The sequence below is a fragment of the Doryrhamphus excisus genome, chromosome 15 (assembly GCF_030265055.1).
Source record: "Doryrhamphus excisus isolate RoL2022-K1 chromosome 15, RoL_Dexc_1.0, whole genome shotgun sequence".
NCBI classification, from domain to species: Eukaryota; Metazoa; Chordata; class Actinopteri; order Syngnathiformes; family Syngnathidae; genus Doryrhamphus; species Doryrhamphus excisus.
Window position 1 is genome coordinate 8,779,952 of NC_080480.1, and position 13,728 is coordinate 8,793,679.

The 13,728-nt window shown below is 38.4% G+C and overlaps 2 protein-coding genes across 3 annotated transcripts; one reads left to right on the forward strand and one right to left on the reverse strand.

Annotated features, from left to right (window-relative positions):
• nosip (nitric oxide synthase interacting protein) lies at positions 1–5,129 on the forward strand. Its single transcript, XM_058048647.1, has 9 exons — positions 1–513; positions 775–880; positions 1,054–1,135; positions 1,212–1,347; positions 1,453–1,601; positions 3,169–3,285; positions 3,952–4,022; positions 4,104–4,212; positions 4,808–5,129. The coding sequence occupies exons 1-9, from the start codon at positions 444–446 to the stop codon at positions 4,877–4,879; spliced, it is 912 nt and encodes a 303-aa protein (XP_057904630.1). The 5' UTR covers positions 1–443; the 3' UTR covers positions 4,880–5,129.
• Positions 5,130–6,199: 1,070 nt separating this feature from the next.
• On the reverse strand, positions 6,200–13,728 carry rcn3 (reticulocalbin 3, EF-hand calcium binding domain). 2 transcript variants are annotated; one of them, XM_058048646.1, is made up of 8 exons: positions 13,639–13,728; positions 11,293–11,516; positions 10,527–10,720; positions 10,282–10,454; positions 9,657–9,717; positions 9,473–9,564; positions 9,208–9,315; positions 6,200–6,408 (listed from the first exon to the last, which is right to left on the reverse strand). In XM_058048646.1, the coding sequence occupies exons 2-8, from the start codon at positions 11,505–11,507 to the stop codon at positions 6,301–6,303; spliced, it is 951 nt and encodes a 316-aa protein (XP_057904629.1). In that variant the 5' UTR covers positions 11,508–11,516; positions 13,639–13,728; the 3' UTR covers positions 6,200–6,300. The 2 variants fall into 2 exon arrangements, with proteins under 2 accessions (XP_057904629.1, XP_057904628.1); XM_058048645.1 differs by lacking the exon at positions 6,200–6,408 and adding an exon at positions 7,803–8,399.

The following is a 13,728-nucleotide window of genomic DNA, read 5'->3' on the forward strand; positions in this document are numbered from 1 at the left end:
GGCTGAGAACTTGCAGCCTATGCCTCGTGTACACACTGGGGAAGACAGAGGGATGTGTTATATGATATTTAAAGGATAAAGGGTGATATAATATTATCTAGTTGTTTTATTTTATAAATAGCCAATGTGAAGTATTTTACTCCGAAACAGTAGGTGGCACTATTCAAGTGTTGGTTGCATTCTGCCGTTTAGGCCAAAGAAGAAGTAGAAGAAACGGTGGAAAGAAAACAAAAGAACTTGTTAGTTATGTTATTCGCACGAAAGCCATTTACAACTATTTAGTCACATCCAGCAATAATTTAGTTCTGGACACTTGTTGTTTCGCTGCAATTTATCTATCTCTTATTAGTACCGTGTACTAACGATTAGCTGCTAGCTTAATGCTATTAGTATCATTGGCTAACAGAAACTAATATTAAGCTGGCTACACTTCATAGAGTATAATGACTCGCCACGGAAAGAACTGTACGGCTGGAGCAGTCTACACATACCACGAGAAAAAGAAGGATACAGGTGAGAATTGAATTGATCTGAATGTCGAACCTGAAGTGCATTTGTGTCGTACTTGAGATCGATGGTTACGTATTATGTGTTATACAGGGACATAAGCCACAATTTCTATATGTATTTAAGTATCAAGACACACCATATGTAGTGAATATGTTCACTGCAGACGTAGTTAAAATAGATTTCACAGCAGCTGACTAGTGTACAAGATTTTCTGAAGATGTACTCTAAGGTATATACCGTGTGTGTGTTTGTGTTCCTATTTAGCGGCATCTGGTTACGGCACACAGAGCATTCGCCTGGGTAAAGATGCCATCAAAGATTTTGACTGCTGCTGCTTGTCCTTGCAGCCCTGCCAGAATCCTGTGGTGACGTATGTCTTTCAACGCACAGAATATAAACATTTTTCACATCACTACACACAAATAGATAGCAGTCTGTGTTAAACACAGGTATGTGTAGTTTGTATTCGTTTCTGCAGCTGAAGACAAAATAGACAGGAGTGTAACATTAATGTATACATCACATTTCTTTTGTTCTCCTTAGTCCAGATGGATATTTGTATGAAAAACAGGCCATTCTTGAATACATCCTGCATCAGAAGACAGAAATTGCCAAGAAGATGAAGGTGACTCCTTATTCTTTCAAATATTTTCATGAATTGAGAAGCAATTAAACTCTATTTTCCTGGATCTTTTTTCTAGCTGTATGAGAAGCAAAAACAAGCAATGAAGAATGACAGTAAGCTGGAGTCCAAGTCAGAGGAAAGAGAGAAGGTGGAGAAATTTAAAACCAGAGAGAACAGCATTGTCTCCAAACCCATCAACCCCTTCACTTCTGGTGCGTATGAGTCGAGATGCACAGCCCTTGTATTGTAATCCACAGATGCTGCAATGACTGCAGTGGAAATGTATTTTAAAAGTGAAATCTGTTGTTCTACTTCAGGGCAGAACAGAGGAGGTGACAAGGGCAGCAGCTCATCAGCAGCAGCAGCAACATCCTCGGGTTCGGTGGCTTCCTCTAGCCAGAGTCTTCCCAGCTTCTGGGTTCCCTCTCTGACACCTGAAGCCAAGCCTACTCTGCTCAAGAAACCAGTGAGTGACCGTTTGGGAGGGAACGTGTGTTTGTCACAAAGTTGGAGTAGTTAGAAAATTTGGAGGTGCGTGGAGAGGAAATTTTCTGCATGAAAGGGGCCACTGGAGGGCGCGTGGGTGCGAAAATGTCATTTGTCCGCACAGAGCCGCGCCGACCTTGGTAATGCGGAAAGCATAAAACAGGCTTTAGATGTTAGAGTGGCAAAAAGATACAAAAAGCACAGCAGACCAAATACCTATACACAAAAATATAACAATCTACAATTTACTATGAAACAATATACAGTAAACGTATAACATAAAATCTAGCTAAATGAGTAAAGTAAGAGATGACATAGTACGCCATTGCCAGACCCAGTGCAAGTTATCACAAATGCTTGGTTGCAGTTGTTGCTGTTAAAGCTGACCCAAACAGTGATTAGGGGGCAATGACTTTTGTCACACAGGACCATCTACTGTAGGTTTGTTTTTTTTCCACCCTTAACTCATTCAATCCCAGACATTTTTCCAAAGATATCCCTCTCGATACCAGCCGTTTTTGATGAATTGATTGATTTTTCAAAGCACGAGTATTGTGTTCTAGGGCTATATAAACATTCATTCATTCATTCATTTTCACAGCTCCACTATATATACATAGTACTACTAAAAGAAACATTAGACTCATCTTTCAACAGAAAAAGAGTTGTTTCAATTTTTTAATTTAATTCTATATTAATCAGCAGTAGAACATAGCTACGTTTCAGCAAAATATCAGTTCTCAACAAGAGAAGGGAGACAAACACATTTCAAGGCATAACTTTGTCTTTGATACAAGTTTAGCAGATACGTATATAGTCAGCCAAAATACCTCAACAACTATGCCCCACTCATGGTTTTTCACTTCCTGCTTGCTTTATTACATGGGAAAGATGCACTTCTGCCACCTAGTGGTCGTTTTTACGTTTATTGTATGTCTGTTGTCATTACCTCTCACAGACATTTAAATATGTCTCTTGGATTATTGACTAATATACACATATATGCACACAGCATAGCCTACTGCAGGGGTAGGCAAACTACGGCCCGGGGGCCACATCCGCCCGCCAAGTGTTTGAATACGGCCCACCTGTTCTTTCCAATTTAATTTAAACTTAACATACAACCTGGCATCATGGCTTGAGCCAACCTTTTGATTGTTTAAGTAACTGTTTTATCAATTTTGTTATTTGATTTGGTCTGCTGTTTACAAAGTGCCCCTAAAAAAGGGACACAACACACACACTTTTACAGATACAATGCTTCCAGGTGGACTGTAAAATATATAGTCTGGCCCCCCATACAGTTTGTTAAAGCAAGTCCCACCCCTGGCCTACTGCAACACAATCCCTCTTTTATAGTTACATTTGGTGTGCCTAGCGTGTGTGTGATTTAATGTCATGATGACACTTGTTTGTCTTTTTTGCATGTTTGATGAAGGCAAGTTGACCTCCAAATCCAAAGCTCAAGCTCTCCACTTTAAAGACAGACTGTGGAAGTTTTGTGTATTGATTGATCAAGTTTTTAATTCTTTCCTAATGTCTGTCAGAGTAAGGCTGTGCTGTGCCCGATGTCAGGACGACCTATAAAGATGAACGAGCTGATTCCAGTGCGCTTTACACCAATCGACCCGAGCCTGGACCGAGTGGCCCTGATCACCCGCCAGGTCAGTTTGTATCAACAGTCATGTCAGCCAAAATTTACACAATGTCATAAGACTTTTATACATGCTGCTGTTTTTGCCATTCCATCCCTTATTCATCTCATATGACAGAGAAAAATGTAAACTTTAGAATGTGACATGACTGTGATTGTTTCTCCATTGTACAAAGTCATGAAAGGTCACTTGTGTGATTCTCTGGATTGGCAGGGAACATCAGGCCTCAACTGAACCAACCTGGGCCTCAGGCGTCACAGCTGCCCACCATTTTCACATATGGTTCAATGCAGTCTGACAAATTATCCTCAGGGATTCAGAGCACACACAGGAACTTTAATTTGATCTTGCATGTGTTGGCAGCTTGTCTTATCAAGTGTTGTTCATACTACCCAAAGGTTCATACATGGTTGGCCACTTTTGTTGACATAAAATGTGAAAAAGCAGTTTATGTGGACATCTATAGTAGTATTGTTAAAATCATCTTTAGGGAAAGCCCTCACATTGCCGTGGAAAATATTCCATTCCTAACATTGCCAACCACTTATGTTGACTTGAACTAGCCAATCTGAGGGGTGGCGACACACAAACTCTAGTCTTTATGAATTTATAATGTTTTTGCTTGTTTTAAAATGACTATAAACTTGTTGCATTTTCCTCCTCCTCCTCTCTCAGGACAGGTACGTGTGTGCAGTAACCAAAGATGTCCTGGGCAACAGCCTTCCCTGTGCTGTCCTGCGGCCTTCGTGAGTCACCTTTTACATTCACTTCCATTCCATCAGAAGAAAATGAAGAGGTAGAACGACTTGCGTACATCCTGTGTTCAGGGGTTGTGTAGTGACGCAGGAGTGTGTGGAGAAACTCATCAAGATGGACATGATGGATCCTGTGAGCGGAGACAAGCTCTCTGACAAAGACATCATCCCCTTGCAGAGGGTAAGTGTACTCACTGATGTTGGACTTAACAAAGCTGACTTCACTATCTTTGTCAAATGCTATGACTTAGGATAAACTCATTTAACCAGCTTTAGGTTTGGTCTAACAATGAATATAAGTTCATTCATTATAAGTAAGGAATGGACTTATCATGGAATAGGGTTGGGCGATATGTTTAATATACCGGTATAGATTCTACCAATGATAAGAAAATGACTTTATAAATGTGCTTTACAGTGTGAGACAAGTGTATTTCATTATATGGCTTAAGAGTTGTAGCTTTTTATACAAGACTCTGCTGAATTTACATTTTATATCATTTTATATCGTGATATATGCTAAGATCCATATTGCCCACCCCGAGTCTGGAACCAATTAACTGCGATAAAGTACTGATTGCTGTATTCACCTTGAAAAATGTCGCCATGAGTATCAGCGGTTTATTTTGGTATCGTATTGATAGCAAAGTTAGCCCACCACTACAAGTGTGTAGGTATTTGCATTGCTCATGGAGGACATGCATGTCCAGGGTATGTGTACTTAAGTGTTCAAGTTTTAAGATGACCCTGATGTGATTGGTCTTTTGTCCTTGCAGGGAGGAACCGGCTTTGCCGCGGCTGGGGTGGAGCTTAAGGCCAAAGAGGCTCGTCCAGTGATGCAAGTCTGACAGATGCTTTTTTTTTTTTGCAGTTACGATAATGTGCCTGTAAGTAATGTCAAGTTTCACAACCCTCAAGAAGAAATAATATCATGGTTTCTTATCTTTATTTTGTAAATTACAGTGATTTGACACCTTGGCCAATCACTATTATAGTGATAGAAATGTAAATATGAAAGGACCTTGTAAAGTTTAGGTTGAAAGCATGCCCTTTGTTTTCATATGGAATTGTGATAGAAATAAAGGAACCTTGCCATTGGTCATTTTACACATCTACTGTACTTACGTATGGTGTTTTATTCCAATTGTTTATATAGAAAAACATACATCTTGAATCATCTTAAATCAATATTAAAATGTGTCCTATACAGCTTTATGCTTGACTTGAGCTCATTAAGTGATGCATCAGAAACATTTTAGAGTGGTTGTCATGTGACTGTCCCAGGATATGGCTTCCCCAAAATGGCGCTAAGCTAGCTCACTTTGTCCCAACAATTGTACCTCCTACCTGTTACATCTTTGGGTGTAAGATGGTGGTTTCATGTGATTTCTGAGTTGATTTAAAATGTGCAAACGGGTTAATAGTTGGTAATGCAACTAGTTACAAAGCTATAGTTAAAAAAAATAAAAGTGAGACATCTTTGCCAAAAACAATCGTTTCAGTGACAGCAAGAGTGAGTGCTCTTTCCATGATCAGACAATCTTTGACGTATTTTCTTTTCTCTGGGAAGCACAAGCTAGCAATGGCAGAAATTAAGTTTTGGAAGCTCATAAACAGGCTATGTTTGTTCTAAAACGTTTGAGCCTTGGGAAACTTTCGTCCTTGTGAGTATCTTGTGTAAATAGCACTTAAAATAGTTCCTGAATTATTATTTTAAATGTGTTTGTAAACTTTATGGTGTGATGTACTGGAGCCGTTAGCTACCCTGTGTTTTGGCTAGGTACTTGTTTAGCATATTTAATGCCCATTTATAGATAGTAATTGTATTCTATGTATGTTACAGTTACCGCACACATACATGCGCGACAAAGAAAGCTTCACTAAAGCTTTATTGGTTCGCTGGCTGTCTAGCAGCATACATATGTGTTGACAGCATAGTACCATCCATTAAAATGAACAAGGAACTGAAGAAATATGGGTGACCTAATCGTTTTTTTCCATGATTGTATGTTCAGTTCATACATTTGTGCTACTAAACACAATAGGTGTCAAATTATTTTCAAATGAGGAATAACATTTAGCTCTCGCTCGAAGACAGCTGGGAATAACATTTAGCATGAACAATGTACGATAATACGCATGTACCTTCACACATGACATTAGTGATATTCTGAATTTTCCTTTAAGCAGTTCATTCCCTTCCCTCAATTGGTACATTGATAAATGTTTTACAGGACTTCTTATTGTATTTAGAGCTATAAAACTATATTCACAGTTCATCATGCCCATCGACTTTCATAGCGCCGTAGTCTGTAATGGTGCTGGTCTTGATGAAGTCCAGATTGTCAAGAATCTCAGACAGTGTCAGAAGTCCATCCTGATGTACACACAACAGGGAAGGTTAAACACAAATATAGCGAAAAGCCCAGCAAGTGGATAGAATAGTTTGTAATAATAGTGAGAATTTAAAGGGGAATTGCACCTTTTTTTGCCCATCTGCATTATAACACGAGAAATATGAGCTAGCTATCGTGCACGTCATTGGGACACACCTATTTCCATTATGAAGCCCTCTAACTAAACGTTGCTATATCATTTGATATACACACAGTGATGGTGCACTAACGTACACTGATAACATGTAATAGTTGCAGTATCTTGCTGTATTTTGTCGATTTTAAAAACACTGCCGAAACTTATTTTCTCGACGTATTGATACACATACGTATGATAGTTCCGTCAACAACAGTTGTGACAACACTTACGATGTCCACTTTCATTGCGATGGCTGTGTCTTCCAGCACAAGATGTGTGCTCCAGTCCTTAGGTAAAAAAATGCTGATTGCAAAGGAGCATCTTGTTGAGTCTTTGTAGTAAAATCGAGAGCTAGGTATCCACTCTTCTGTCTGTGAATGACGCTGCAACGTGTTATGTTAGTCTGTGAGATTAAATATTTTTTTACGTTAGTTGCTACAATAATATCGCTTGTAGCTTGGTTAATACAAGTCAGTTATGTAAAAGGAACAGTTTTTGAGTTTTTATGTGAGGGCTTTAGTGTCAAGATAGATATTTCCCAGGATGTCCGTTTTTAGCTAGCGCAATTAACTTCTTTGCATAGAAAAGGGAAAGATTGTGCAGTTCCCCTATAAGTTTTGTTTCAGTGTAGCTGTTTGCTTCATTTTGTGTGCTCTTATGGTCTGCCAGCCTTTTTCTGTGCAGCCAGACAAACTTGTGAAAGCTAAACATTTGTTCATTTCCATCCAGTTCATCATAAGTACGCTAGGCAAGAAAATGTCCACGCAATATTGACCTTACATCACTGAAAACAAACAGATAGACAATGACAAAATACTATATAATCAAAGACAAATTCAAGGACCAACGTTGGAAAATGTCATGAAAATGATTCCAAAAACACTTCATGACCCCAAGGTCAAATGCTTGTTATGTTTTGGAATGTAAACAGTATTTTCAGGACAAATGCGCCCTATGAAGTCAAAAGAACTTGGGAATTTGAACCTCTCCGTTTTGCATGACATCCTCAATTTTATGAAACTTTACAACTCGGTGGCAAGTGTCAAGAGGATTTAACCCCTGGTTTGATATTTTGCTTATTTGGCTGTGTCAATTGTTTGTTAGCATTGGCTAGTGATCTTGGTCGGTAACCACTGTGAAAAGTGGGAACCTACTGTACTCAATTGAAGACAGCCATACACAATCATTTTCTTCTATGAATAACACAGTGACTGGTATGAAGAATAAAAACACATGTAAAAAAAACTGTTTATTTGTCCTGGAAAATTTTTAAAAACATTTTAGTAGCCAAAGTTGTTTTCTGACACGCCTCACGTAGTACAGTTGTGTGTAATAACTGTATCCGATACAATGTCGCCTTTTGTTTTTTTAAATTGTATTGACTTATAAGCCAGACACAAACAAAGGAGTGTACATCACCATGATGGTTCTCTGATGTCATTCAGAAATGTTGCGACCACTTTCAAGGCTCCAACTCCAAACAAATCGTACTATCAAACTGAAATACTTTTGTGAGAGTAAGAAATGTGGGAGTGCATCACCTGTATCCACATACACAGTATGTGACAGCGTGTTGAATAGTAGCTAACCGTGAACTAGAGTACAAGTTCATACTCTTGATCAGAGTGGAACCCAGTGGCCTGTCCTAACTACCCCCTCCACCCCCCGTGAACAAACTGGAGAACCAAAAACCGCAATGATCTCCTCCTGGAATGCAACAGCTCATCAAAGTTCGTCGTGTCTCTTTGTTAAATCTTCTCCATAATTGGTGGCTTGGCTGCCCACAAACATGTTCCAGTTGGCCAGGATTTCTTTCTTGGTTATTTTCTCGTCCTGACGATTGATTCCCACATTGGTTTGATTGACAGGAGATGGAGGAAATGAAACATGAAAGGCAAGAGAAAAGGAAGACAGGGAGAGAAGATTAAGAAATAATTACGTCACAATCACAATTCCATCACTTTTGGTGCATCTATTGATTTATCTACTGTATTCTGATTTAGATGTTTTCTGGTACATTTTCACTGGAAAGAATACATAGTCATAACTTGTCATTACCCTGTATTGCAAAATGGGAATTAGGGCTGACTATATTTAAAAGAAAATACGTGGTTCATGAGGCATGAAATAACACCCCTATAGTCACCTTTACATTTGTATTACCCAATATAGTAGCGACAATGAGAGAAAATAAGCCATTTAAGACAAACCTAATGCTACTGTGTGTGTCGCAGTAAATGTGTGCGAGTGAATGCGACAGGCAGGAAGTGACGTCGAGGGTTCAGAGTTTAGTTTGGCCGCAAGAGTAGCAGGTTATTATTGTGGTTGGTGTTATGTTATTATGATTGGGCCTGTAGTGAGACAATTTAAAGCTGCAATTAAAGCCTGTTATTGCGGTGATCAAGTGGCTTATTTAAATTCACGTATGCTTGAAAATGCTTACACGTAGGCAATACCCACAATTTGCTTAAACATGCATATTATTTGACTGCTAACAGGCTGTATTCAACCATGAAACAGCATAATGAATGAATACGTTCCAAAAACTGAGTGTGAAGCCGTGAAATTCAAACCACAGTGTGGCGAGGGACGACTGCATAAGGATGTTATGTTATGTCATGATGAGCAGCGTTGGGGTTACCTTGTTGGTGTCGGTGTCGTGGATCAAGTGTTTGGCTTCATTGGCAGCATGGTCCACTTCTCCTGGCAAAATCCAGTGGGCCACCTCACTGGAATCCAGGTAACCATCCTGTGTGATGCATGACTATGTTCAGTAGGAAGTGACCACTTCCTACTACACTACTACTACTACAACCACTACACTATGGAAATTACAATGTACTATATGTTGTCTCTAATGCGTCAAAAGTAATGATAAATCCTGCACTCGTGAATGCAACCTTTACCTTATTGGCATCTCTGGACTCGGTGAAATGTTGCCTCTCGGTCTGGACCCACTCAGGTTCACTCTCTCCCTCCTCTGGTGTGTACATGTCACCTAGAGGTTGTCAAAAGCACGCAGACACACACACTTAGCGTTGATACTGTGAGAGGAAGGGGTAAATTGGAGATAAAATGCGTGTTAGCTACCAATGTATTCATCTAGGTTGATCTTGCCATCGCCGTTCTTGTCAATGTCCTCAACTGTTTCCTGAAAGACAATTCATTTTAGTTTGAACTCAGAGAGAGTAGCCAGTGTTTCATACATGACTGTAATCTATTTGTGGTATTGATTTCTAATTTGCATAACTGTACATGACACAAAACTCCAAAACAGAGCTTTTTGGGATTGTGTCGTAAGAAATGTGTAACATTATTTCAAGTCTTTTAACCACAGAACATGAAGTTAATGACTTATGGGTGTTGGTAACTATATAAAATATATATAAAACAAACCCAACAACAACAGCGTTACCTGAAAATGTTACATTTGTTTACACATTTGTATAAAATGTGGCGAAGGACGGCCGTATATTGATGAACACATATGTTATAATCAGCGAAGTCAGTGGTGGTACGTGCAATTAGTACGATAAGTACGACAATAATAATATAATTAATATAATGGGTTTATGAGCAAAGGCCAACACGTAACAACACCAAATTATGGTCGTGTCAAATTGATCTGTTGCAGTCTACATGTATCTGTGGCAGGCTGCCACACATAAATGAATGTATGGCGAACACCTGTCTCTTGCTGGTGGATTGAAAGTACCTGTACAACCAAGTCTTTCATGTAATCAAACTCCTCTGGATGGAGGAAGGCAGTGAACTCCTCACGCGTGGCGATCCCGTCGCCGTCCCGATCGGCCGTCTTAAAGCGTCTTTCGTCTCTGGTGAGCATGGACTTGTAGGTAGCCTTGTCCTCGATGTCGTCAAACTCCTCACCTGAGGGAAAAACACGTTTGTGTCAGAGTGCTGATTGATCAACGGGATGGAAAGACTGAAAGACAGACAGACCAAGATAGTAGCCATAGGTGGTGTTTTTGTACTCCTCCCAGGCGATCTTGTCGTCCTCGTTTTTATCATAATCCTTCCAGTGTCTGTTCACGTTCTCCGAGATGTAACTCCTCTGACGGTGTTTGATCCAATAATGAAGCTCGGCATGGTTGATGAAACCATCTTTGTCCGTATCAATGCGGTCCACAATCTTCCTGTTGGGAGGAAGAGGAATCTGCTGTCAGGTTTGAGAGTCCTGACCGTGCAGCCATTACCACACTGTGTGGGGCAAAACTAGAACCACAGTCACACTTGGCAGTAATCATATCAATCAGGTGACTTAAATATTCATAAATATTTAAATAAATACTTAAATATTCATATATACAGTAGTACAGTAGCCAAAGGTAGAATCTTCATTTCCTTGTTAGACACAAGTGGGTTCTCTCTCGTAGTGGATGGAGCCAAAAGCTCCGCTCCACTTTGTTCTGACATATGGCATTGATATTTAACGCTTACCTTCTACTGACATGTCGCCTTTGACATGACCAACCATCACAGAGTCTGGAACATGTTATTAGCATTGAAGGAATTGCCCAAAATTGGTTTCAATCCTATTTGTCAGGTATGTGTAAATGTTAGCCATGGTGTCCCACAGGGATCTGTGCTACGACCAGTACTGTTTAATCCCTAAAAACATGCTCTTAACTTCAAGTGGTCTGCACTTCTAGATGGTGACTGTTCTGTTGCTTTAAACAAGAGGAAGAAACCAGTTAGCCAAACCTACGCCAGTCTGTCTTTGCTCTCCTCTGGGGTCAACTGGTCAAAGGTCTTGGCCTCCTCCTTCCCCAGAAAGGCTTCATGGTCGTATTGGAATCCGTGAGTGTCATCGTGGGCGTGGTCACTGAGATCGGCATGGTGATGGACACGTTTCTCCTGGGCAGGGACGGCGAAGGCCACGGCGGCCAAAAGGCAGAGCGATGCAAGCGATCTCACCAACATTGTGATCACCTGTCAACAGCAAATAAGAATGGAACACTTTTTTTAATGAGAATAAAGTAGTATCTGTATGTGTACAAAAGTCATAATATTGCAAAAATAAAGTCATACATTTATGTGAATACATTTGAGAGAAGTCATACTACAAGACTAAAGTCGTAAATGTACAACTAAGTGTAAAATTATGAGAATAAAGTTATAGATTATGGACAAACCCCGTCATAATGACAATTATGAGAATAAAGTCAAATTTACATGAAAAGGTCTTATATTTACGGGTAGAAACTTGTGAATTTGACAAACAAAGGCAGAATGTTACAAGAATAATGTTATAATTGTACGACCAAAAGTTCTGAATATTATGGGAATCGTCACAAATTTACGACTTTATTCTTTGAAATTTACAAGAAAGAATACATTTATGAAAAAAGGTCAGAAATGTACAAGTCAGGAAGTCATAAATTTACACAAATAATGTTCTAAATTTCAGGAAAAAAGTGTCACAAGAATAAAGACATAAATGTATGAGAAAAGTCAAAAGATGTAATATTTTCTTTTATTATGAGAATAAAGTTGTAAATGTAGAGAAAAAGTCAAATATTACAAGTATAAAGTCATAAATTTGTGAGAAAAAGTTGTAATATGAGAATAAAGTCGTAAATGTACAAGAAAAAAAATTGAATATTCCAAGAAAAAGTCAGAAATTTGTGAGAATTAAGTCAGAAATTTGTGAGAAAAAAAAGTTGTAGTATGAGAATGAAGTAGTAAATGTACAAGAAAACATTTTTGAACATTACAAGAAAAAGTCAGAAATTTATGAGAATAAAGTTGTAAATTTATGACAAAAAGTAGTAATATTATGAGTAATATTATAAAGTCATAAATATGTGAGAAAAAAGTATTGATATGATAAGAATAGAGTCATAAATGTACAAGAAAAAAGTTTGAATATTACAAGAACAAGTCATAAATTTATGAGAAAAAAAGTCAGAACATTACCAGAAAAAAAGTTGCAAAAAAGTCATACATTTTTGAGAAAAAAAAACACATTTACAGGAATAGTCATACATTTATTAAAATTAAGATTTTTTCATGTACATTTACGACTTCATTGTCTTTATATTATAATTTTTTTTCCTCATAAATTTACAACAGTAAAATGTATTTTTAAAATCTCGGATGATTAATCAGGCATTGCCTGAGACAGCTATGAAAACTGAGGATTTATGTGACCTTTGGCCTTGTGCAAAAGTAATATTACGCTATTGTTTATATTTGTCCTACATTTCTGACTTTTTTTCCTCATAAACTCACAACTTTATTATTTTTTTGTGGCTCTAAAACTTAGTAGTTTATGTCGCCATGCGTACTAGTATTAGCTTAACATCATGACTAATAGTGTGAAATGACAATAGCAACATGACTAGCATCTGAATACACAGCATTAAAACGTGCACATAACTTAAAACTGCATATTCTTTGTATTTTGTTGTGCTACATCGGGATTTGCAAAGTTAATGATGGCAAAATGAGCATTATTAAGTTTGGTAGCCACTGGATCTTATTAGGTGTTCCTAATGTTGGCAGTCATTGCTCTATCAGTAATGAGTGAAATCATTCGTGCTATAATATCATTAGTGCTATAATATCATTAGTGCTATAATATCATGAGTGCTATAATATCATGAGTGCTATAATATCATGAGTGCTATAATATCATTAGTGCTATAATATCATTAGTGCTATAATATCATGAGTGCTATATTTGTGCTCATCTCCAAATGAAGGCAGTGAGGGCCCATCAACACAATGCAACATTTGCTCCTCAGTTACAATTCATGAAATGGTTGGATTGAAAGGAAACGCCCAAAGTCAAAATGTCAGCATCATCTGTCAGGTGAATCCGGTATAAAGTTGATATAATCTAAAGCGACCAAATAAAAACATTGCGTGTCATTCCCATCCCAACTTTTTACTCCTCCATTGACTCCCATCACAGATCAGCTTTATGTCCTTCGTAATGGGGCAAAAAGCACAGACTGTGTTTCACGCTACACAAGTTAAAGGTAAATCAAATCATCGTTCAGCGTTTGATAAAAAGCCTAAAGGTGATATTTCATATTTCAAGACTCACCACTTCTTGGAAGTTTCTTCACGCCCTCCTCCGTTAGAGTTGCTGCTTGAGGAAAAGCAGTCCGCGTTGGCACTCTGCTATAAAAGGAGA